Below are 25,988 nucleotides of genomic sequence, written 5' to 3'. Positions count from 1 at the left end.
CCCTTTGGATAGAGCAGTGTTAAGGATGACCTTGGGCATCCCTGAGTTGTCCCCTGTCCCGAACCACAGATGGATGAACAAAAACCGGTTTGGTGACCAGGAAGAAGATAGGTGTATGGAGAGACTGCTCCATGTGGAATGAGGAGTGAGGAATGACTGGTGAGATCCTGGTCTCCACCCACAGCCTTGCTCTGGCTCTGTCAGCAATCAGAGCAGGTTCTCTCCAGTATGAGATGTTTTGTTCTTCAGCCTCAAAGCAATAAAGTGCCTTAGTCATGTTTTGCCAACAATTGATGGTGTAAACACAGCAAAATGAGTGAGCTGCATTCTTAAGAGGGTGCTGTGGACATGTTACCCTCTGGGCTGGGCATGGAGCAAACCCTGTTACAGCTGTGGGATTTTTCCAGATTTCATTGCTGCTGACAGTCAGTCATCCTCCAGAGTCCCTGTGGATGCTGAAGATAGCATGTGTCAACTGAAGTGGCTGAGTAGGTGACCTCTAGGAAAGGAGATTTTGCTTTTGATTTTATATCACAAGCAAGAAAAATCACACTTGGAATTGCCACTTGGCTGGGAACATGAGCAGGGAAGCCTAGGATGGTGGTGGCTGCACAGAAGGTTATCCCTCGAAGGTGGCGTGGGAACAGTGGGAAGGGTCACTGTGGGCTGCAGTGGCACCATGGACTGGGTGCTCTGTGTGCAATGAACAATTTGAGTTGTCCCATTCCCAGTTCCTTAATTGCTTTTGGTAGATCCATGATTTTTATATGTGTGTTAGCTATCTGAAATTTCTCTGCTCCTGGCTGAACAATAATTGCGTCTGACCTGTTAATAATGAATTTTCATTCACTGCTCATTTCCCTGGCACATGACAGAGCCCTTCATGGTAATGCCTCTTCTTACTGGTTGGGTGATTGTAGCTGTTTGGTTTGAGAGGGGAAATATACTTTCTCAGAATATTTCTGTTATTTCAGTTTTGCTTATATGTGCATTAATCAGTGATGAATGCAACTTATTTTTACATATGGTGGGTTCATGTTTGCTATTAGTGTTTCAGACCACTCTGAATGTCTACAGACTGGATGAGGGAGAACTGTGATATTGTAGCAATATTGTAAGGCTTGGGCAATGAGGAAAGGCATTCATGCTGTTTGATTTTTGCATCTTTTAACTTTAAAGTAGGTTTAAAACAGTTTTGTAAAAACTTAAGGGTATAAATCCTATTTGAATCGGAAGAAATAGTGAAAGAACTCGCTCCAGCAGGGAAGCTTCCTTAAGACAAACAGTAACCAGAGAAGTTACTGAACCAGAAAAGATGCTGAACTTAAACCACGTGGCATTTGCAATGATTGCTGATTCTCTGGGGCTAATGAGGAACTTGCCAAGTGTCACAGCTGGTCCATCCCCAGTGATAGTCTGTTAAAACTTCTTTGCTGCTTGGCTTTCATCCCTTGTAGGAAGAGGGTAGAGGAGAGGGCAGCTCTCAGCAATGTGTCTCAGTTCTGTCCTCTGATGTTGGTTGCCTCTCATTGGGGATCTGACTCTCAGCTGGTCAGGGGTGACAGTCTGACCAAGGATTGGGATCTGTGACAGGGACTGTGACACCCCTGGCCCTTTCTGGCATGCTTAGATGTCAGCATTCATCCAGCATTGCTCTTTCTCCTCTCCACACCTTGCCTGGTGTTGGAGCTCTCTGTCTCCATGGTGCCTCTTCACGTTACTCTTTGTGTATTTAAAAATGGAGAAGAAAGCCAGGTGGTGTCAGGCTCCATTGTGTGTGCTGCTAATTCACCCTTTTACAGTCCTACTCTGTAATATTCCCTGTGACTAAAGGGGAATCATTCCACCTAGTGCTCCAAATTTGTTTTTTTTTTCATTTTTAGCAATTTTTTCAAGAGTGCAGAGAATAAGTGAATAACCCCCATATTTTCTTCTTTGGAAGACAAAAAATGCTCATTTTATTCTTTTGATTAAAAACATGAACACCTGACTTGTTAGGTAAAAAAACAGATGGTAGAAGCTTGAGGGGTAGTGTGCACACACAAAACATCTGCTGTGCAGATAGCATTTAGAAAATTATGATATCAGAGCCTATTGCATCCCACAGGCTGTAAATTGTGGAAATGTCCCTAAAAAACACAGCTCTCGGAATAGGATGTAAGCCCAGCTTTGACTGCCCTATAATGCTAGGCCTGGATCTAGCTGTGTTGGCTTGATTATGGTCTGCTACTTACCCAAAGGTTAATTGTTTAGGCTTAGGTTCCCTACCCCATTTGTCTGCTGTCCCCCTGTGCAGGTCTGCTGCCTGCATGACTAATCCATCGAGTATGCCTGGTGTGATAGTCCAAGGCCCGTTTCTCTGTTCTGCCTTGTTATCTTCATTATATGTTATGTGCTCAGAGAGATATTAATTTCTGAATATCAAGCTTTCCATAGTGACTGCTCAGCAGCCATCTCATCATGGTCTTATAGATACAAGGCCAGATGCTTTCATTTATACTGGATAAGCCTCTGAGACTTTTACGACATGTTCCCAAACAATAATTTACTAAATCATTCTGCCTTTTGCATTCCAAGAACTTAAGTTTGAAGGCTACTTGAACAATAAATTACTTGCAAAAAATTTTATCCAAGTTATCTTCTATGTTGTATTTTAATCTATTTTTCTCTGACATATTCTTCTGCTTGGTGTCTTTATAGATTTAACATGACTATCCAACTGGAAAATCTCTTCTTAAATATGAGTCAGCATAACCAGCTTTTACAAGCATCAAAACTCTCCAGATTATGACACCTTTGTACTATGAAAATGAAAATTTGAAATCATATGCTGCCTATGATATATTATTTATCTCATAGGCAATTAACTACAGCAATTTGTATGATTCTGAAAAAGCAAATGTCAGATGTTGTTTCCATTTCTGCTTTTGTTTTGCTTCGCTAGCAAAATTCTTACTGATTTCAGTAGTAGAAGATTAAGCTTTGCATATGTTTAATTTTCATAAGCCAGCAAAAATGTCTTTCCCCTCTTCATTGTGCCCATTTCCTTTAAATATTTGTGTGTCTTTACACAACTGTCCCACTCAAATGTCAACATCTTCCAAGTGTCCTTCCTTGGCTCAAGTTGTCTAAATCCCAACAAGTACTGGCTCAGACTGTGGTTTTACCCAGCTGAGGGCCCATCCCTGCTGGGGAGACAGACACTGCTTCTGTTTGCTAGAAGGTGAAATAAGGTGTTGAATTAAGATGCTTTTCTGTACTGCTGGAGTTTTGAGCCTGTTAGGTGTTTCACAGACTTGCAAAGCAGCAGATGGATAAATAGTGTCAGCAATACACTGTAGGCTGTGAGGAAAAAAGTAGTTACTGAGCTTTAGGTTAGCATGAGCAATATCCAGAAGGAGTGACCAGCAGGCAAACTCTGGTGTTTGAGCATCCAGGGATAGGTGGCTCCCTGCCCTCCCCAAGACCAGCTGGTTCAAAGGGGAGTTGCTCTGGGGCACTGTGGTATGGGTCTTGTACATATACTCTTAAATAAACCTCTACCTTGACAGCAGATACTGGGATTTGTCTTGAAGCAAAGAACTAATGTCTGGGAAGATCACAAACTCCTAAGACATGGATCTTCAGTACACTTGAACTTGTTAGAAGGACCATCATCTAAATATCCTCATGCCCATGTAGTGTCCAGACCTGTGCTGCTAACATGGAACATGCAGAGGTATTTATCTTGTCATGCCCATGTCTAATGATTCTATCTTAATCTAGATGGACAGAAAAAGACTTACACTTCTTAACTACTCTACATGAATGAAAAACATTCTCTTCTGTCCTCTCACTGAAGCTGAAGGGCAAATAGTCTTTGAAGTGGGGGTGAAACCACAGTCAGACCTTGAATGAGGTCTTGGAAATGTCAGTGGACTGAGTTCATTGTGTGTGAGGTAGAAGTGTGGCAGAGTGCAATTTGATGAAGATCTGGTTCAAGTTGGGGAGCATCAAGCATCAGTTGTCTGTGTTTTCTCTTTGGAGGTAAAATCTGGGTAAGAGACAAGTAGGGATTCCCCTGGGATGTGCAAGTGTCTCCTGTGGACATGCTGCTGCCACCAAAGTGGTGTTGGTACTGGCCCCTCAACTTACACAACAAGAGGAGATGTGTGCAAATGTCCAGTTTAGAAAATCTGGCAAGGAGTGTGGTGGCTAATCTACTTGTAGAGGCAAAGGTGAAAATTTGCTTTCAATAGAGCAGTGTAGGTGGATACTGGGTGAACGCCTGGTTACAGACTTTCAGCATTTTGATGACTCTGTCTGTAATTGTGCTGATAAAGCTGTTGAAGATGGATATTTTGTCTGTGTCGCTACATAAGGCTAAAATGACAGGAGTCATCATAGTTGGCACGAAACTGCAAAAGTGAAAATGCTTTTGTGCAACTAAAACGTCTCCAGGACATAAGAACAGCTGAGTTAAGATGACCTGATAGGGAGGGAGAGACACTCTGTTTGGATTGGTGTTGTAAATGATGTAACTGCTGATTTTTACTAGCCTGGGGTATGGCTCACAGGTCACCTTGAACAAGCAAATAGCTGCACAGAGTAGCTTAGAGTTTTTGAGTCATCCTGTGGAACATACACTTTGGTCCTAATAAGCAGTGTTTATTCCCCATTGAAACTCAACTTCTTTGATTCTAATCACAAACATTATTTTTAGCCCCTCATGCTGAACAGAGTTCAGATGTATTTTATCTTCTCAAGAGACCAGTTGTGCTGGGGTCAAATCCTGCCTATTATTAGGAATGTGTGTATTTAATAAAATATCTTGTGTATATCTAAGTTAAGAATTTTTTTTTTCTTAGATAGGTGTGATTTAATGTTTCTGTTTTAAAGATGTTTTTCTCTGTTCCTCCAAAACCAAATAATAGTTTGGGAGACCAAGAGAAGGAAGGGTGGGAAGAAGGACACATCTAAGTAAAACATATGTTGAATGGAAAAAAAAATCAGTCATCCTGGGTTCTGGGTCCTGTGATTACTTCCACATGCCTGGACCGTATCACTGTGCTGTGTGCCATTAATGTCATTAGATGCTTTGTGCCAGAGTGGATTTTTTGTATGTGCTGGTGAGATTGCAGGACTGGGACCTTGATGGGTAAATGTTGCCAGTGCCATGTGGGCATTGAAGGGGTGCTGCACCATTCCAAAACCCCTTCTTGTCCTGTGTGTGTGGGCAATGCCCAGCCAGCCCAGCAGCCCCTGAAGTGCCAACAACTGCCTGGCTGGTTAAGGAGCCTCCAGGCAGGCAGCAAAGCTTGTCCTCAACTCTTTTTAAGAAAAAACTAACAAGAACACTGGCTAATCCAACCCCATCTTGTAAAAACTGGTATTTTTAACCGGTGCTTGGTGCTGAAAAGAAGCTCGATGTTCCTATTCAAAGGTGCCTGTGTATTGGGAAGAAATACCAGCCTTTCCCCCTTATTTTTGTGTGGGCTGATTTGTGAGAATGCAAGGCCCTGTGATCCATCACCATTCCCTTTGGTTCATGGTGAAAGGAAAAGAGATTTGATTGCTCCTTCCAGATAAAAATATACAGGAGTCTTCTAGGCCAGAAAACGACTTTTTTTTCCCCCTTTTCTTTCCTTTTTTTGTTGTTATTTGAGCTTGCCAGATTGGTCTGCTCTCTGCTCTCCAAGTGTGTGGGCGGCACAGAAGAGGTTGCTGAGACAAAGAATTGGGGGAGGGAGGGAGGAAGGAGAAGTGAAAAAGACCTTTGGATTGGAGGCATGGTGTATGGGAGGAAGAGGCACAATGGCAGGAGCAGTGTTTTGGTTTGCGGAAGTTTGCGGCAGATCAGAAGAAGCTGTGGTAGGTCAGAGACACTCAGTCTAGATGCTGCAGTGGTGAATATATTAGCATGGTTTAGATCCTAGGGATGTGGACATTTTTTTGTGTTTGGTAATATGAGTCTCACGTCCTGCTCTGATCCCTTCTCCTGGAAATGGAGATGTGGAATGGAGAAGTGACTGGAGGGAAACATAACATTGCTACTTAGTACAATATTTGCACTTTATCTTCATCTGCTTTGTACTTTGATAAAGTAACTATAAAGCTTTGTTGAAGGTAAAGCTATGATTTCTTTGAACTCATTAAGTCCTGTTTTCCTGGGCTGAAGAACCAAAACTCTTTTTCATATTCCAATAATAGCTGTCCCCAATCTGCTGCATCTGGCTTGTGACCTTCCATGATACTTCTGTGGGACTGAGTTAGAGTCAAAATGTCTCAGTTTGAATAATAGAAGAAAGGAATTAAAGGACATATAACAAGGGAGGAAGGCTAAATTTCAGATAAAATGTGAAAGGCCACAAAGAGTCTAGGGTGGGGAGGTACAAAACATCAGTATCTGGTGAGGGAGAGCAGAAGACCAGAGAACAGTGAGTAAAAGATGAACAGAGGGAGTGGGAAGGGGCAACACCTGAAACAGGCATGACATGATTGGTTTGATATTTGCACCAGCAAGATTCCTCTCACCAAGGCTGGAAAATTCACCCTTGCCATGCATTTTGTCCTTGAAGTATTTGACCTCCAGCTCCTTTGGTTCCCTGGAGAGCAATGTAAAAGAGCTTGTGAAAGCAGCTCTTTATGGGAAAGGTCTGTAAATAAGTTACATTTCCTCTGAGATGGCCCTGTAGCAGGAGACTACAGGGAGGTTATTGGGGTGGAAAGGGATGTATGAGGAGCCATTCCTGCATGAGGATCACTGACTGTCCTCTCTGACCCCAGCAGCCCTTCAAAGCCCAGCCTAAAGCTTTCTGTGGGCACACACAGTGGGGGACATTGTCATGAACATGTGGTATGAGCCTGCCTGCCCATCTTGCCAGCCCAAAAAGTTTCTTTTGGATCCTGCTGCCCTTCACTGTCCTCTCTGGAGGACTTTCAGCAGGGTAAAAAAAGGTGTTTCTCTGCTGGGCTAATATTTACATCACAAACCTAAAGTACCTTTGTTTGGTTACAAACATCCCTGCATGTAAGTGAAAGGCTTTTCTCGGAAAGGGTGGCACAGGAAACAGAGAGGTTATTTACTCTTATCATTGTATCTGCTAAGAAAAATCTTTAGAAACTCCCTTTCTTTGACAAGGGAACGTTATTAAGATTACAAAATCAGGCTCTCAAAAGCTATCATGTGCTGAAGTGGAAGTTGTCTATCTGACCTTGGTGCCGGTGCTTTCTGATTATGTTATTTACTCCTTTCGTTTCTCAGAGTCCTTCCTGTGCCTTTTCCAGAGGGCATTGAATGAAGACTGTTAGAGTGAATTAACCTGTTGCTTGAAAAGGCCCTAATTTAAATTTTTGAAAAAACTCAAAATGTGCTTCTTTAGCTCAGGCAGAGACACACCCCCTTTTCCTACAGGAATATTGTGAAAATGAATGTAATGTTTGCTCTGCAGTCACATGTTAAAGCCATAAAAATGCCATAAAAATGCTGTTGATTCCAGCTGGTAATTTAGTTTTTCAGTGCAAAATTTGGATGTTGCCTGTGATAAAGTATGAATGAGCTACTAATATAGTATAAAAAAATGTATATATTGTACCAGCATTCCCTGTAACTTTGTGTGGAAAGACATTATACTTGTGTTGCTAAAGTCTGCCATAGTGCCTTCTCACATGATACTGTTCAAAGTTTCCAAATATTTAATAGCCACAGAACTGGTTTGAAATAACTCATTTCTCAGCCCTGCCATGTTGTCACTGTGCCGTACCTCTAGCTGAAGTAAAAATAAAGATTCTCATGAGATTAAATAAAATATTTGCTTGAAGATATTTTAGTTTTATCTCTAGTTCTGGAAACATAAGTCAAATTCATTCAGGTGAGTGTTATAAATCAGCATTTCTCTGGTTTTTAAAATTACAGTGTTTCTTCTGGTGATGTGTTTTTATCTTCGTTTTCCATTATGTTTGGAAAAGCCCAAGATTCTTTTGAATCTTGTTGTGCTTGAAGAGGTAATGTGAAATGGCAGTGAGAGGCAAAGCTATTAATTTAGCATGGAAATGAAGGTCAGAGCTGGAGGCATTTGAAGGCCTAGTTGGTGTCATGCACAGCATGATACCTGCCCTCAGGAATGGGCTGCTGGCAGGCTCCAGGGGACCTTGCCCCAGACAGACGCAGTTTTTCTGTATCATTTAAAAGCTCCTGGTTAGCTCAGTACAATGTGTTATTGCTGGGCACTTCTTACATTGAATTCTGTGATTTTTACTCCTTGCTTCCTCTTAGTTTCCCACAGGGTTTTCTCAATATATTATCCCAAAAGTATTCAAGGATGAGGGAGCACTCTTGGCTTTTGGTGCATTAATTTCTTTCCTGACACCTTCATGCACTGAGTCTTTAAAGATAAACCCCCCATCCAGCGGGGGCTTGTGAGCATGTACATACTGATGGAAAAACGTTGTGCAATTTGGCCTGAGGTCAGTTCAGTTCCTTCCTGTAGAAATCCTCCTTCTAGCTCAGCTTTCTGTCCCTCCCCAACACTGCTGTCTCTCTTGTGCTCCTGCAGACAGTCAGGCAGGGAGGTTGTGATAAAACACTGAGTGCTGGCAGTGTCAGGGTTAAGACTTGGATGTCCTGGGGCAGCTTTGGCTTTACATAAACAGGGGTGACAGCCCTTGAGCAGTGGCACGAGGCCTCTGGCTCTCCTTCACCGAATCAGTCCACAACCTGGACATCCATTACAACACCTCCCTGATGTCTTTATTGCCCTGCCAGAGACAGCCTTTACCACTGTGCTGCTGCAGCTCCTGTCACTAAAGCAAACACAGCTGATGTCTCATTTAAGCTAAGTGCAAATAGGGGTGGTTAGTCAGCCTAAAGATTTTTTCCCTGTTCTTAAATTCCCCTTCCTGCTGTGCCTGCAGAGAATTGTATTGGGATAATTGAGCCACCTGGGTTAGTAGTTGCAGTGCTGTAGTTTGTAGGTATGAGTTGTGATTTTGATTTTAAGAATTTAAGCCAGAATTTTGAATTTGCTTTGACTTACACTGAGATTCAGCTTTCATCTAGAGCTGCAGCTTTAAAATAATGCTTAATAATGACATAACTCATTATATTCCCAAATGGCTACATAAACGTAAACTTATCAGCATATAGCTTGCTGCAGCAGTATGTGTGACTTGGCATTGCAGATAAAGGGCTGAAGGTGGAGACACACCTTTCGTCTAAGTCACCTCCATTAACGGCAATAAATTAATTTTAAAAGAATGCATAGAAGGCAAGGTTTTCTAGCTGTTTCTTGTGCATGCTGCTCAGACGTTTTTTCTTTGATGCTTTCCTGATGAGAACATAGTTTTTACTCTGAAGTTACAATGGCAGAGGTTCTTGAAGGAAATCTGTTTTCTATACAGGTGAATTTTCCTCCTGGTAGCAGTCAGAGACTCATGCTGAAAAAAGACCTAAGAATGTGTTCCCCTAAATTATCCCATCTTCCTAGATGAACTTCAGTAGCTAAGAACTACTACCTTGAATGAAAAAGGGGAATTTCTAGTCAATCTGTTTGTTACCATAGAGTCAAGTGTAAGTGGTAATCGAGAAACTGTTTGCAGCTTTTAAACATAAAAGTCAATAAGAGAATATTCCATGTACCTGCTGAATATTGGATTGATTTCCAGAGTTCCCATCTTTTACCCATGCTGGTATTCAAAGAAACTTCTTGAGCCATTTCTTGGCTGGATGTCTCTACCTGCAGCACTGTTAAAAGAGATGAAACCATCAAGAGAGGTTTTATTTCTTGTTTTGTCTGGCTAATGAAGTGTAAACTCCAGTTCTCCGTAGAGTCAAATTCAGTTCCAAAGGACTTCTACCTGCATAAGTCTTGCATGAACTGGATTTTCATTTTCTTCACTTGGCCTATGCATAAGTATGATCTTACCCTTGATCTCCCTGAGCTAGAGTTTTCATCCTTTTCTTCCTCTCTCTTTGTATCTTTTTCTGTGCAAGTTAGGTCTCTGCAGAGCTGGTTCTCCCTGCTGTGGTTCCTGCAGGTATCTGTTCTGCTTTCCCTCACTCAGGATTGAATGGGCTGTTTGGCTGTGTTGGGATATCTTTTCCCAGACCATGATGGTTCTTTGGCATCCTCCTTGCTGACCTGCCAGCCTTTTTACCAGCACACCAGGAAAGCAATGCAGATGGTCACAACCCTTCCAGGCCACCCTGCCTGGTACCCAGGGCTAGGGATTTTATCCTGGAAAGGCTAGTAGAGGTGTCCCATTGTCTGTTCAAGGCTGCTTGGAAAGATCCAAGGTTTTAGCTAATACACAACTTGATGACCGTGAATCTATTTTCAGAAGTGCTCTGCAGCCTCAGCATCCTACTCTTGTGGTTAATAAGTATATTTAGCAGGATCACACACTGCCTCAAAATACTCCTGCAGCAGATTCCTCCTGGCTTGGACAGCAACACTGCTGCTTGGCCAGAGTTTGCTGGATGCAGTTCATGAATGGAAATGGATTTAGGGGCTGGGTTTTTGTTGGGTCCAACCTAGTACCTTTGTCAGTGATTTAGAAGGGAATGCAAATGGTGATGTTATTGATTTTTACACTTGATGCCAAAGTGGGAGGTCTTATCCTTACTGACAAGGGCAAAGAAACACCCCAAGGGGACCTAGAGTGTATTGACAGAGAGAACTGTGAAACAGGAACAGGGCGATAGGTAGGTTTTCCCTTTGTCTAGAGGAGCACCTGAAACATGAAAGACTGAGGAGTAATTTGGGATAGATAAAGGTCTGAAATGGGTTTGGAGTGACCAGAACAAATCAGCAGTAAGTTTCAGTGTGATGTGTCTGTGAAGGAAAGATTTGCCATATGGCAAATAATCCTCAAGGAATTATCACAGAACAGGGCAGACAGGCCATTCTACTGCTGTGGATGGCTCTGAGGGTCTGTGTCCCCCAGGAGCTGCTCCACAGCACTGGGGAAAGCTCAGGGGTGGGAGGGGATGCTGGATTCTTTTAGAAAAAAAATACCATTTTTAAAATAAATTGAAATTGCTTATAATTTTCTGCCAAACAGGATGACTCATTCTGGCAGTCTGCCCTCTCCACCCTCCCCTTCAGACAAATAAACAAAGCCAATAAGTTGCAAAAAAATAAAATAATCAGACAAGATAGCAATTCACAGTTTTCCTTTTGGTATATTCAAAACAAAGGGCTTTTTTTTTTTTTTTTTTTAAAGGACATCATTTCAGAGCTGGATTGAATGACCATAACTTGAAAAAATGAAGTAAAAATAACTCCGAAAATAAAAAGCTTCATTTTGAGTTAAAGAAACATTTTGTTCAGTGAGACACACAAAGCATTCATTTTTGGGCCAACATGAAATTATATTTTTTTTCTAGCAATCTCTTGGTTGAGGCAGTGAACCAAGAAGTCAATTATTCACAGAACTGTAGCAAGATTAAGGTAAGGATAGAAAGCAGAACTGAAATGAGAAACTGAGGGAGAAAACTTGGGATTGAATGTCCCAGTCAATCTTCATTTCTCCAAGTGAAACATGGTATTTGATGTGAATTTCTGGACCCTTTGCCATTAGCCTGAGACAGGATGAGGTGCCCCCCAGAAGATGAAACCAGCAGTATCCTTGTGGTATCTGTAGGTCCCCAGAAGCCAGGGAGCAGAGCAGGGTGCTGTGATGGGTTGGTGTGACCGGAGAGATCCTGCACCCATTGGGGTGTAGGGGCCACAGCACAGTGCTCCTGGGGACGAGTCCTCACCCCACCCGCCCTGCTGTAAATGCAGCATCATCTGGGGAGGGAAAAAAAATAGAAGGAAAAAAATTAAGATTCTTCTGCCAAGAAGCTGCCATGAGCTCTGCAGAGTGTGACTTTGGGCAGGGGTGAGCAGAGGGCTGCCTGCACGCTGCTCAGCTGAGGAAGAGCTGCTGCTTGGCTCTGGGGTCCAGGGCACGTCTTGGCTGGGCAGGTGGGAGCAGTGGGTGAGCCGGCAGTGGTGACTGGATGGAGGGCTCGGGAGAGGCTCCTTTTGCAGGTTGAAAATGCTGGACACAGCTCTCCTCAAGCACGCAGCACTAGTGCAAACACCCTGACTATGCTTTTTGGCTTGGGCTTTTTTTGCGCTGCCTTTTTTTTTTTTTCCTTCCTTTTCTTTTTGTTGTTTTTCTTTTTTTTTTCCTCCAGAAGTGCTGAGACCTCAGCACACAGACGTCCTAAGCAAATAATCCTTACAACACAGGCAAGAGAAAATCTTATTTTCCTTTGTTCCAGTGGCAGAATCGAAGCAGTGGGATGGCAGGATTTGCCCAACACCATGGTAAGAGTTGGGAGGCAGGGCTGCACTCGCGGCTGCACAAGTTTGACTCCCGCTCCTTTGCAGAGAGAAGAGCGACTGCGGCGCAGCATAAAGATGCATGAACTAGTTTTAAACGAGCCAGCTGGGATCTGCCGGGGCTGGCTGTGGCAGCTCGGTGCCTGCTGTGTTAATTTACCCATAGAGCAGTGGACGGGAGAGATGCAGGGAGAGGAGCGAGTGGGCAGGGGCGTGCGGTGCTGGAGATGGAGAGGAGGGAACGAACAAGCTCCTGCACGAACTGCGGGATGCAGAGAGCAACCGAGGGACCATGCCTGGCTGCGGTCCCCTGCGCACCTCCTTGCACCACTCTCGGCATCCCCCTGCTTTTTCTAACGCTTGCCATTATCCATCAGTAGAGGTAATGAGCTGGAGCGCAGGAAGCATTGTATCTGGGCTGAGCTTGCGAGCCCCGCACAAAAGAGTTTACCGGGGGGGATGTTTTTATTAAAGTCTGTGCGAACCATTCTGTGTTTCGAGCTATTAAATAATTAATAATTAACCTGGAAAGGCCGCTTGAAGACTGGTATGGTGATGTCTGGTAATAAATTTTGTTTAACTTTTCTTTCCCCCATTCTAATTTATTCCAGGGTTTTGCAGTGGGGAACGAAAGTTTCACATGGCCAGACTAGTTTGGTTTTATAAATGAGTTCTTAATTGTAATTTCATTTTTTTTTTTCTCCCCCGTGGAGTCAGCGGTGCCTCCCGCTTTGTTCTTCAGCGTCGCCGGGGCTCCGGGTACCGCCGGGTTTGAGCCCGGGCAGCGCCGCGCGTGGATGCCTTTGGGCCGTGGGACCGCGCTGTGTGCGTGGGGAGGGGGGACACGCTGCACCGGTGAAACGCCGGCAGCTATTTCAGGAAGCCGCGAAGTCTCCTCCTTCTTATGTAAATAAAGATGACAGCTCGGAGCGGCGGTGCCGCGGCGGGCGGCGCGGGGGTGGGCGGAGGCTGCGGGCGCGGGGCAGCCGGGTCCCGCGTGGGCCGGGGACTGCGCCGCGGAGCCGGAGCCGGAGCCGCGCGGGGGCTGCGCCGACATGGGGGGGCAGCTGACAAGGAACCTGCTCGGTAAGGACCGACCGCCCCGACACCGCGGGAAAGGTGCGGCGGAGGATGCCGGGGATGCGGGCTCTGCCCGACTCGTCCTCCCGGAGCATCCCGCTCCAGGAGCGGGGCTGGAGGGGAGGAAGCCCGGGCTGGGATGGAGCTCGCCTGGCCTGCGCCACGGGAATAAGGCTGGATACCTGCCCTGGCAGCGCTGACCGGCTTGCTGTGAGGTGTGAGGGTCGAAGGAAAAGTAACTGTGTCCGTGTGTATCCGTGTGCGCTGTCTGACAGCCCCACCGGGAAACACCAACCCCATGGGCAAGGTTACTGCCAGCAGCTGAGCGGGCTCTCGGAGCACTCACCTTATTTCTCCTTTCCACCAGCAGTTTCTCCTTAGCTGAATCGATAAGGTTTGGAATGGAATTGTTGATGTGTAGCTGAGGCTGTTGAGTGAAACCCTCTCCCTGGGTTTGTTGGGCGAGGGAGGAGCTGGAGAGGGACTGGAATACCCTGCATAGGCCAGCGTTAAACCAGAACTGAATCTGTGGACAACGTGCGAAATGAGCCATGTCCCTGCCTGAAAATCTCATGGAATAAATACTTCTGTGAGAATATTGCAGTCCTTAGTATTAAACTTGTGTTTAGCTCTGAAATGTTCTACATGGTTTAGTAAGAGTGCTGCATGCTCAGTGAGGTGTGAATGGGGTTTTCAGCGACCCTTCCTTGTCACAATAGTAAACATGGTTATGAAAGACACAGGTAAAGAGCCACGTGGGTGTGGAGTATCTCGTATCCTTTCTTTGAATAGACATATATGAGATATATACATTTACACTGTGAATATTAATATTACAGCCTGATTCTTCTCATATTTTCTACCAAGTCCAAACCCTATAGTTTAAGGAGTAAATTGGCATAGTTAGGAATTAGATGACTCTCCCCAAAGATATTTAGCAAGATGAGAGAGATTTTTTTATTTGTTCATGGTTTGTGTTCTGAAGTTTCTGTGGCCTGACCTTATTTCTTATTTAACCTCATGATATGCATGCAGTATGCAGAATAATTGTACTGCTGGGTCACAAAAAAAAAAAAAAGCTCTGGCTGTCATCTTGTGATTGCAATTGCCTTTTTCTTGTGATTGTACGTGCCTTTTTCCCGTTGAAGCATTATTTCAATGAATTAAAAAAAATGTCAGTGAAAGGATAAAAAATATATGTTTCCAGTGTGTGCCAGGGGCTTGGCATTCCTGTTGGGGCCTTCTCCTGCCTGCAGCTGGCAGCGCACTGCACAGTTATCTTGCAACTTCTGCCTTTCAGCAATTCTACCCCAGCAAACATGCTTCTCTAATTTTTATTTGTTGGGAGATGAAGACTAATGAGGTGATGTGGGTAATTAACTCAAATTTTCCTCTTCAAACAGAGGGGCTGCAGGCTGTGTTACATACAGAGGTGATGCACTGCTCTGTTCAGCTCAGTGATACTTGGGGAAAAAAATAGGGATTACATTAAAAAAAAATCATACTACAAAGGCACATTAACAAAAATAGACCACATCTGCACTTGCGGTTTGTCTGTGGCTACTGTTCCTCAAATTCCATCTTTCTGTTGAATATTTGTGTTTCAGATGTGTTTCAAAATAGCTGAGGAAAGAGAACACAATCTGTATCCATTTCTCGTAAGTTTAATTGAAAGTGAATGTAACGATACTGAAAGGAGTTGCATTGATGGCCTTGAGATTGACACTCTTTTTTTTAGATAACACAGGTAATTAACCAATGTCCTCCAGACATTTCTGGTGACTTCTCCACGTTGCAATGGTGAGCTGGGATTTTTACAAGCACCTAATTGTTCACTGAAAATTAGCTGGGGAGGTGCTGCACATGCCCTGCTGAGCTGGTCCTGGGGAGACAGCAGGTTTCCCTGAGACCTGTGCCCAGACCTGGGTGCTGGGTCCCCGCCTCTGCCTGGGCACACCCTGACCTTGCCAGGGTCATAAAAGTAAATTGAGATAAAAGCTTTCTCTTGAAGGAGAAACCCTGCCAAAAACACTGTAAAATCAGGTTATTGCTTTTAAAAAACTGAGGGTGCCCTGATACAGGAACAGAGGTTGGGTGTTGGCTGTTAGCCAGCTGAACGTTACCCAGCAGTGTGCCCAGACGAATGGCATCCTGGCCCTCTTCTGCAATAGTGTGGCCAGCAGGACCAGGGCAGGGATTGCCCCCTGTGCTGGGCACTGTGAGGCTGCACCTCGAGTGCTGTGTCCAGTTCTGGGCCCCTCAGTCAGGAAGGACATTGAGGTAATCAAGTGAGTCTAGAGAAGGGCCACAGAGCTGTTGAAGGGTCTGAAGAATAAATCATTTGAGGAGCAGCTGAGGGAGCTGGGGTTGTTTAGCCTGGAAAAAAAAGGAGGTTCAGGGGACACCTTACCACTCTGTACAACTGCCTGAAAGGAGGGTGTAGTGAGGTGGGGCCAGCCTTTTCTCCCAGGTAGCAAGATGAGAGAAAATTATTTCAAGTTGTGCTAGGAGAGGTTTTGATTAGATATTAGAAAGAAAGGTCTTCTTTGAAAAGGCAGTCAGGCATTGGAACAGGCCCAGGGAAGTGGTGGAATCACTGTCCCTGGAAGTGTTCAGAAAACATGAAGGTGTGGTGCTTAGGGATATAGTTTAGTGGTGGACTTGGCAGGGCTGGTTAGTAGCTGGTCTTGGTTATCTTAGAGATCTTTTCCCGTCTTAATGATTCTGTGGTTCCAGGTTTACAGTAGTCAAGTGCAACCACACACAGACTATCATGAGGAACAACTGGCATAATTTTATCCTCTTTTACTCACAGATTTGCTTTCAAACAGCAAGGATTTGCAGCAATCCTGCTGGATAGAGGAGACTCAACATCCTTTGGCTCAAGAAAAGCCATGAGTGGGTGAGATGACCGTGGTGGTGACCCTGGATGTCCCTGGACCTGCGCTGATGCCTTGGTCTACTGAGGGCAAGGGTTGCTGCTGATCCTGTTTGAGCCATACTGTGAGGTGCACACAGGTTCACGTGCACAGGCATCTCCCTGGGTGAAAATGCTGCTTTCCCATTGATACATGGCTGCAGAGCCATGCTCATCTGCCCTAATGGTGGAGTTGGTGGGTGCTGAATGGGCCCTGAGTCACCTGAAGGAAAGTTTCCCACCTGATGGGAGTGGGAGGAAAAATAAGCTTTAGGTGGTGTCACTAAAGCACCAGCTACCTGAGCTTCCTAAGAGAGGTCCATTTCTGACTTTGTTCCCCACTACCAAACTAACCCCAATGGCTTGTACCATGAACATGGCTTGTACCTTTGTTTTTGAAGGGAGTCATCTGATGGCTTGAGATGTTGAGTCACAGGACTGTTCTCTGTGCAGTGCTGAAACCCCACTGAGGCAATCTCCATCCATGTCCCTTTGCCTGGCACTGTTCCTCTTTCCAGTGACTGTTCCTCTTTCCCATTCCCTCTCTCTTTCCCACCACCCTCCAAAGACATTCTTGTGCTGTTTTCCAGAGCCATCTATGCAGCAAGAAGTTGAAATAGGAGGTTCAAAGGTAACACAACCTTGATGGGCAGGATGTTTACCTGCTATTTAAAATGCAGTATCTATATATGCAGTGCTTAACACTGTTTTAAACAGGAAATGTTGATACGGTTCCTTGTGATTCACAGAAAGCTGGTTTCTACAAGAATGATTGTATACTACAGTATTCCTATAACAGAGTCAGGGTTTATTAAATTATTATATTAAATTACTTGCTAGCTAATCATGCTTGAAAGAAATATCTAATAGATGCATATGTCATAATACCTGTGTTCTTCATATGAGTTTGATACAACTTTCATCTGCTGCAGTAGTTTTTCATGCCTCTATTTGGCCATGAGTGAGCTGCTATTTGTAGAAGATCCTATTCTTGTTTTTAGGGGCAAATCTAGGAGATTCAGTCTGAGGAAAAAAAATCCCCAAATACCTGATACTTTTAACATCTCTTTCACTAAGAACCAAACTAACACAAGGAAGCTGCTGCACTGTGTGGGAGAGGGATTCAGTGTATGTAGGTGTGCAGAGGTTAGCGATGACACGTACGCATCTCTTCAGAGGGCTTTTGACTAGCTACAGTGTACACTAGGTTAGTCCACGTGTGGGTTAGCCCATGTGCAGAGGATAAGTGAGTGTGCCTATCTGCAAATTTGCTCAATAACTTTCCCTACTACCACTCATAATTACTGATAAATCATTTGCTGCAGAGTTTTGTTTTACTTTCGTTTTAATTACTCATGTCACCAACATTCATCAGAGTTTTGCTGTGGAATCATTTTTACAAGCAGCAGGGGAAAAGGTATCTTGTGCCCCGTTTTTCTAACTGTAATTGTATGGCACCAATATAATTGCAAAGAAGTCCCATGTGAGTGTATGTCTGGTTTTTAGCCCAGGAGGTGGTGCTGATTGACAGGTGTGATTTTGGAATGGCTGAGTTTTTAAGCTGCTTGTGGAAGGTGTTCTGTAAATTGTGAATACAATATAAATAATAGCTCGTGTGTCTTTGTGTGGTGTCTACAGAGGATCACATGAGTCCTATGCATGACCAGATTTATACCACCCTTATGTAGGTCTGGTGAGCAGTGCAGCCACATTTGCATGCTGCAGAATGGAAGAAGGAAGCAGGAATTGGGTTACAGCAGGACTTTGTCCACACTGCTGGCAGTGAGCTTTTGGGTAGCTATCTGTATTCATTTCCCATTTCATTGGGATCTCATTTTACATGGAATTTCCTTTCCTTCCTGGCTGGTGATTTATTCCTCTGCAAAAGAGTGTGAAACCCTGACATGGTGACCGATAATGGAGCATTACCAGGTGCTGACAACACTTCTGACAGGAAGTGTAGGATCTCTGTATGTGGAGATTTTATGGGTAACCTTGTTCATACTTGAAAACTGCTTTATTTATTATGAAAGGCAAATGAGTTTTTCATTAGCCATGGCAGTTTTTGAGTGTAGGGATCTGGCTCCAATGGTGAAAGGAAGACCAATTCTGTTCTCATTTTATCCTTTGCTTTCATGACATTTTCTTATTAACTTTTCTGTCAGCTTTGATGCTCTGTTCTGGTGGGACCTTGGGACTGAATGTTGTTTGTCAGATTTTGTTGTCTTATTTGTCTCTTCTTGGACTGCTCCTTTCCCTCCTCTATGTGAATGCATTCTTTGATCCTTCTTCACCTCTTCCTTACTTCTGTTTTCTTAAGAATTATGGGTGATATATTCATCTATCATTCGATTAGTTTAGAGGCAGCAGGTGTCTCTTCAGGAAGGTTTGTAGGATCTACTGACATGTTCTAAGGAATCATTTGCATACTTAATCAAAGCAAGTACTCCCACACCCTGAAAATTCATATTGTTAATAGTATAAAATAAATGTACTAAACAAATATGGTTACTATTGCAGATGTTAGCAGGAAATAAGAAGAGGTTATCTCTGTACATGTAATCTCAAAACTCATATGGGTGCTTTAGTTGCAATAAAGAACTTTGCAGTAATGACATCTATATGTGCTGAGGGTTACATCAAGAACAATCTAAAAAATTAACCCTAAAGGAAAGGGAATTTTCTGTAAAAGTGAAACCAAACCAAAGGGTGGAATTGATGTTTGCTCTCAGGAGTTGTCAGGGGTCAGTGATGACACAGCAGGGTGCTGAGCTGTATGAATATGGCTGTGAGCCACAAGCCTTGCAGTGCATGTGCCCATGGTCGGTGCACGTGCCCTGTGGGTCCCTGGGCTTTGCTCTGGGGTTGATCCCTAGATCAACCTTGTTGTCCTTTCGTTTTTCTACTTGTCTATTCCCCTGTGAATCAATGTTTGTCTTTAAAAATGTATTTATCTGAGTCCAAAATGAGTCAGAGCCACCTTCTCTGTACCCTTGTCGAGTTAGTCTCACAAGTACTTCTGTTCCTTGACTCTGTCCTTGATTGTCTCTTGAAGGGACACTGTAATGCATTGGCATTAAAGATAACATTTAAGATGACTGCAGTTGATGGTGCTGGGGAGAGGAGTCCTTTGGTTTATCTGAGATTTACCATGGGCCTGATAGCTGAAAGGAGGTGGGCTCAGAGTGAAACATAATTGATCAGATACATGAACATACTTTCCTCATTAGACACACTGATAGCACTTCTGTTTTAAAGAAGGGAAATAGTAAAATGGTCATATAATAAAAGCTGTATGTATTCATGAACATGATACAGTGTGCTCCTGATTGCCTCTCCCCAACAGCTATCATCAGCAGAAATCTGAAGTTCTTGCCCTCTCCACCAAGTTAAAATAACTTTTTTAATGAGAAACCTTTGTGTGAAACCAAGGCCCCTTGCTATGAAAATCAGCTCCTTTTTGTGGTTCAGTTTGCATCCTTTTCTACCTATACCAGTAAATACATCCTAATACAGAGACCGAACATGGAGGGGTCAAGTAACACTCGTACCCATGGTCAGACTTTGCCCCATCGAGTTGTACCTCCAGGGTGGTTCTGCACAGGGGCTGTCTGAGGTCCATGCCAGGTGACCTTCCCAGACATGCTGGGTCACCTCCCAGGGCTCAGCACCTTACTCATATTTGATGAGGTCTGGAAAACAGAAAAGGACTCAACACTTATCCCAAGGAGGATGGATGTGACTTCTCTGTAAATTTTGCCTGAATAGCAGAGGCTGACTACCCTAACAACAAAGTTCCCACAATCAACTTACAGATGGCTCAGTGGGACTCTGAAAATGCTGGTTTAGTCTCACTTCTGGTAAAGTCTTTGGCTTACTTTTTCTGGCTGACACTGCCAGATCTTCTCTGTGATAGGCCCTGCTGTGCAGCCACGTGGCGCCATGTGGATACAGCACTGGAAGTTTTTGGCCAATAGACTTGTCAGTAAAAGCAGGACCTGCTGTGAGATACTGGGGTGGGACTGAAATTGTGTTTTTCAAGAAACTCTGAGGCTTGTGGCCTGGCTAAAGCAGAGCCCAGGCAGTGCCTGTTGAACCGGGAGGGAGTTTGAAGGAAACACGTGCCTGTGTTTGAGTTGCTCCTTGGCAGGTCTAGGAAGTGGTTGTGGGTTTTTTGACTCAAACTCCTGCAAGAGCCTGTTTGTCAGTTCCCTGCAGTGCTCCCTAGCAACTGAGCCCTTAGCTTGCTTCATGAAGTTCAAGTGATCCTCAGGCTACTGCAAGTCCCAGACCTGTGTTATCAGCCAGAGGGAAGCTGCACAGCCTTGAGAAAAGTGGATGGGTTTGATCCTGGGAGAGCTCTCCACCTGTGCAGAGGAGGTTTCTGCCTACAAAGCAGGGATGGGAAGGTGCTGTGCAGAACCCCAGGGCAATGCTACCCCCTGTTTGCAAGAGTAGAGGGGGATTTGAGCCATAAACCACATTGTGGCACACTAAGAAGCCATTTTAATTTCAGTCTCTGCTGGAAGCACCACATGGAAAAGAAAATGTGATTGGTATGAAAAGCAATGTTTACGTTTCTAGGAGCAGAGACCTCCCAAATAATTAGTATCACTTGACAAACTGCTGTTTAAAATGCAAGTGGTTTAAGTGCTGCAGCTCAACAGGCATTTGTCAGAGCTCTGGCGTAAATGCGATCCCTGCTCTGGGTTGGTTCCTGCTGTAAAGTAAAGAAGATTTCCGGTAAACATCTTTTGCTTAAAGAAAATTTCTCCATTTCTCATCTTTTCCTTGGTTGGAAAACCTAAGTGTTAGAAACTGGACAAATGGCAGTCTGGTGGCAAGAGCGTTTGGGATACTGTTTTGGAATGAAATATATCCTGGATTTTATTTTCTGTTCATCAGACCAGGCTTTTGGTCAGAAGAAAGAAGTGTTTCATTTTCTTTAGCTTTTGGGAGGAGGAAAGTAAAGGAAAGGCTTTTAGGTGGGAATTATGAAAGCCACAGCTTCATCTCTGATCTGCCTATCCCTAATATTCACTGACTTAACTAAAAGTACTTTAAATAAAACCTTACTTTTCTCTTGGGCTGTTTGAAGACTGACTGAAGACATAAGAGTTTTTAAGAATTGGTATTTTCAAAGGTTAAGAAAATGGCAGCTTATAAAGAGACTGAGATAAAAAAGAAAAAGTTTTTTTAAAAAGTCTGTCTGGAAGTTGGAAATATATGGGTGCCTATAATGTACTGAAGTATCCCAGATCAAAATGACTTCTGTCTTTGCACACCAAATAGAAACAGATTACCAAATATAAAATAGAGCTTTAAGGATCTAATTGCATTTATAAAGGCATCATTGATGATATGAATTTCTTGCAACTTGCAAAAGGAGAATTGCTCAATTAATTTTCTCGTTATCTTAAACTAGTTCAATGCCACCCTCTGTTTTTTCATCTCTGAAGGGTAAGAGACTATAATTTGGGTTGACTTCTTGTTTTATGATTCTGAGTGAAGCTATGTGCTTAGAAGGAATGCAAGTTTGGGTGCTTGTCCTGGAAGGGGCAGGCTGTGAACCAGCCACACCGCAGGTAACAACACTGGACCCTGGACACCGAGAAGCCAAGACAGATGACGTCCAGTCAAGCTATGGTGAGAGGTAAAGGAGAAAAAGAACTTTATGGGGATGACTGGGAGCTACACAGACCTGTGCATATCGGACTTGTAGGGAGCAAGAACTTTATTTCTCAGAACTAGCTGTGAGCAGGTGTTTTGGTTTATGTTTTATGTTGCATCTTGTGTGCCCCTTTTTATTTCTCCTTATATTAAAGCTTTCAGTTTCTAGCCCTTTAGTCATTCCTATCCCTTTATTATTTATTTAGCCACTCTGCCAGCACCATTCCAGGGTCAGGGCGGGCTGGTCCCCAACAGATGCTGGTCTCATACAGGTCTCACATGGAACAGGAGCTATAGCATGGTAGGAGTTGCTGTTCTTCTCTTAATCTCTCTGCACATCAGTGGCTTTGCAAAATTGGCCAAAGAGACCTTGATCAAGAAACATGGCTGGGACAAGGTTCCTGGGCAAACCTGTCTCCTTTTTGAGCAGCCAAAGACACTATTGCTTGAGCAAGGGTGGCAATTCAATATCCTGATATCATATCTCAGTATCTCAACACTTGGATTTTGGATGGTTGCTGACTGTAAAATGATCATACTCTCTTTGGCCTGTGCTGTTCCATGCATGGCTCCTAGCAGTCAGGCTTAGGTAGGAAAGTGGGCAGTTCTGTCTTTGGGATGCTACAAAGGACATTGCATTATGTTAGAAATTAATTCCTGAAAATGGAGATGCAGTGTTTTCAGTTCCCTGCATTCTTCCTACACAGGTGTGCAATGGCACATATCAAACAAAGGATAAAACACCCAGGCTGTTTGTACCAATGGTAGAAGGAATAAAATTCAGAGAAATATCCTACAAATGTACTACAGATAGATTTGAAAGAGTGCTAAAGTCATTCACCATGTTTGTGGGAGCTGACTGCAGCTCTCCCAGTGCTCAGAGATCCTGTAACCTTAGCTGTTTTGCTGGGAGATGTTTCTATCCTGTTAGTTGCAAAGTGGCTACCTGACCTTTCTTTACCCACTCATGAGTTATCCCACAGAGACTTTTCTGCTCTGAACCCTCATATAGCAAAGCTGTTCCTTGGGGATTCCTCATCCCAAGCTGATTGCAGCTTCAGGCTGACCAGTGTACAAGCAGTTGCTTGGAGATTCAGAAGTTCTTTAGCTTTGTTAACTGGGATATTTTTAGATTTATTTGCTATATATATATATATACATGACAATACACACTTGCCATCTTCTCTTAATGCTGTGCTTTGGAAAATCCATGCTTTAACCCTTGCGGACAGACTTCATCTTTAGTGGTGTGGCAGAAGCAGTAATTTTGTGATACACACATGGCTGGTACTGCTGACTCAGTGCAGAGCAGGGTGTGTAGTACTGTGTGAGCAGCTGTAATAAAGTGTGAATATGGGCAAATTACCCTTAATAGCCTCAGTATTCCAGAGATTTTAAAGTGCACCCTCTGGAAAAAACCAAACAGATTGATAGTGGTTTGGGATTTGTGCAACTTCAGTTTGATAACAGATACTTTGTGGTTTTCCTCTGTGTTCTCTATTTACAGCAGTAGGTTCAGATTCTGAATTGAGATCTGCTTTTGGGTGCAGAAAACTAATCAGGGAAATGCTTCATGGCCCAGAGGTCTGGATTTGCAGACTCCAACAGCTGCATCTCTCTGTGCTGTCAGGAAGGCGCATCTGTCAGGGATGCAGTGTGGTCCTTACTACATTATAATTTAGTGCTGTGGCTTAGAAAAACAGAAGCATTTATGTACTCAAAAACACCCCCCCACAAACCCCTAAAAAAAAATAAAGCTCTGCTGATCTTTCTTACCAGAAGGAATGACCCTAATCTGAACATTGGCTAAAGGATGTTATGCTATTTTTTAAGCAGGGAAAATGGATGGATGAGTTGGTCTCCACACTTAATTGCTCCTTGCTTTTCTGAAATCGTGTATGTGTCTTTCCACCAAGAGAATAAAGTCCCCTGGGCCCTTTAGGCTCGGTTCCAGTTCACACGTGATCTTCAAGGCATCACACTATGAATATGGCTTCATCAGGAACAATGCTCTGACTCGTGTGGCATCAAATTTCTTCCTCTTTTCACTCTTATCGATGCATCAATATGCAAAAATGCCCCTCTGCATGAATTGTAAAACAGTGTGTTGTTCCCATTCCAAGCTGGCTTGCTTTTCTAACTCATCTCTCTCCAATCAGCTATTTAGAAACGCAGTCAACTTTTCATCTTTATGATGTTCCTCCCATGTCACCTGCTGTCACGCAGCTTCAGTAGATGGTAACTGGTCATCTGTGTCAGGAAAGGTCATGCAACTAAAGCTACAGCAATATAAAATTGATGAAAACTGAATTATTGGGAAGTTTTTTCTTTTTGTTAGATTTCAAAGCCGGGGTGGCAGAACTTCCTTGATGTATTCTCACAGGAAACTCTACAAAACAACTTGAGGGGTTGGCTCTGTTACCCAAATACTTAGAGAATAATCCTGAAGGTTCAGGGGTTCTCTGAGGGCTTATAATGAAAGGGCTTGGACTTCTAGTTTGAAGTGTATTTTTGCCTATGCAAATCAGAGAGGACTAGAGCTAACTTCCGTGTGCTGTTGTGGTGACAGAAACAGTCACCTCCTGATGTCCTCTGGGGCAAGGAATAGCACTGGTCCTGAGTGTGGAACAGCGTGGTCCTGACAGACTCATTAAAATAACAGAAAATCAGATAAAACATGTGCTTGCTTACAAGGTTATATTCCTCTTATTCCTATTTCTTGTCTCATATGCAGCCTGTAAACAGTTCTGGGCAGGACCCATCTCTTCTTTCTTTCTTTGTGAGATTCAGCATGAGGTGGTGGCTAGCAGGTAGGATGACTTTTAAAGAAATAAAACAGGTCTATGGCTCTTGTCCTCAGGCAATAAGGATTCAACAGCCTTGGTCTTCTACTGACTGACCTGTGGCAGCAAATGCTAAAGAAAGCAAGTTCCTCTATGGACTCTTGCAGCTGTTTGAAGCAAAATGTGAAGTGATAACTTCATGGGTCTGGCGTGGGAATTGCTAGGAAGGATGGTGGAATAGTATTCACACTCCTTCTTTGAATAAGCACCAGAAATACTGTTTATTTTTGTTAAAATAAACTGTAACTTTATGGTCTGACTTGCTGGTGAAGTTTCATGTTTTAATTCAGTGGTCCAAGTTCAAGTTCTGGTCTGCTAAAGAACAGAGTTATTTACTGGTAAAGGGTGTTGAAACTGGTGCAAGCGATGTGCTGCAGAGCCAGATGAGAGTGGGAAAGTCAGTAATTTAGATTCCACTTGTGACTGTGGTACAGAAAGTGCAGATTAATGAAGGAATGTGTGCATAGAGGGCCAAATTCTTGCGTAAAGGGAGAAATGTTGCCCTTTCTCCTGGTTTTGCCTCAGCGGTACTTATATTATTTGCCTGGAAAAAATAATATTTTAATGGTGTAGCGGTTAACACTTCTAATGCTACTGGAGTCCATCCTGGTCTGGGCAAAAGTTCTTGTTCATAATTTCTATTTGTGCATTGAAGTTGCTGGGGAGCAGGGCACCAGCCCTGCGCTGGGCTGGGAGCTTTACATCTGGGCCCCTGTGCTGGCTCTGCCAGTGCTCTGGGGGTTTGAGGGGCTGGTGGTGGAGTCAGGCATGGACCCCTGTGCTTTCATCCCAGCAATGTACCGAAAAAAAGCCATTTTGATGACAAACTTTTGCCTCATTTAGTACCCAGTGCAAGTTACTTTGCAGGAATACGTTACAGATTAACTAGTGGTCTGCCAAAATAAATCCATCTCTTCATAGCTTAGCCTTGGTTAATCACAAGGGCCTGTTGTGCTTTAGGAGATGCGGAGTTGTTTGGGTTTTTTTTAAATGAGAAGCTATGAAGCATGAGGAGAACAAACCAGGAGAGTTTGAGAGATTGAAAAAAAAAAGAGTAAACCTAAGTGAGAGAGAAATGTGCTGGATAAAGTGAGGCCACATGGGAGGAGGAGGAAGAAGGAGGAAGGGATGGCCAAGAAAGCAGAGAGGAAGGTTGCACGTTATGTG

General features: G+C 43.7%; 1 protein-coding gene across 4 annotated transcripts in view; it reads left to right on the top strand.

The window, feature by feature from the left end:
* NEURL1 (neuralized E3 ubiquitin protein ligase 1) overlaps positions 1 to 25,988 on the top strand; it is a 142,870-nt gene that overhangs the window by 46,956 nt on the left and 69,926 nt on the right. The window contains exon 1 of one of the 4 annotated variants that reach the window (XM_033066388.1): positions 12,217 to 12,296. The exons of 2 other annotated variants lie outside the window; for them this stretch is intronic. In XM_033066388.1, coding sequence (XP_032922279.1) covers positions 12,272 to 12,296 — 25 coding nt within the window. In that variant the 5' untranslated portion in view covers positions 12,217 to 12,271. Of the gene's footprint in view, positions 1 to 12,216; positions 12,297 to 13,320; positions 13,398 to 25,988 lie in introns of those variants that run through there. One more of the 4 variants, XM_033066387.1, reaches the window with a different exon arrangement.

The sequence above is a fragment of the Catharus ustulatus genome, chromosome 8 (genome assembly GCF_009819885.2).
Source record: "Catharus ustulatus isolate bCatUst1 chromosome 8, bCatUst1.pri.v2, whole genome shotgun sequence".
Taxonomy (NCBI): domain Eukaryota; kingdom Metazoa; phylum Chordata; class Aves; order Passeriformes; family Turdidae; genus Catharus; species Catharus ustulatus.
Note: the sequence above shows the minus strand (reverse complement) of the source record. Positions and strands in the feature narration are given on the sequence as shown.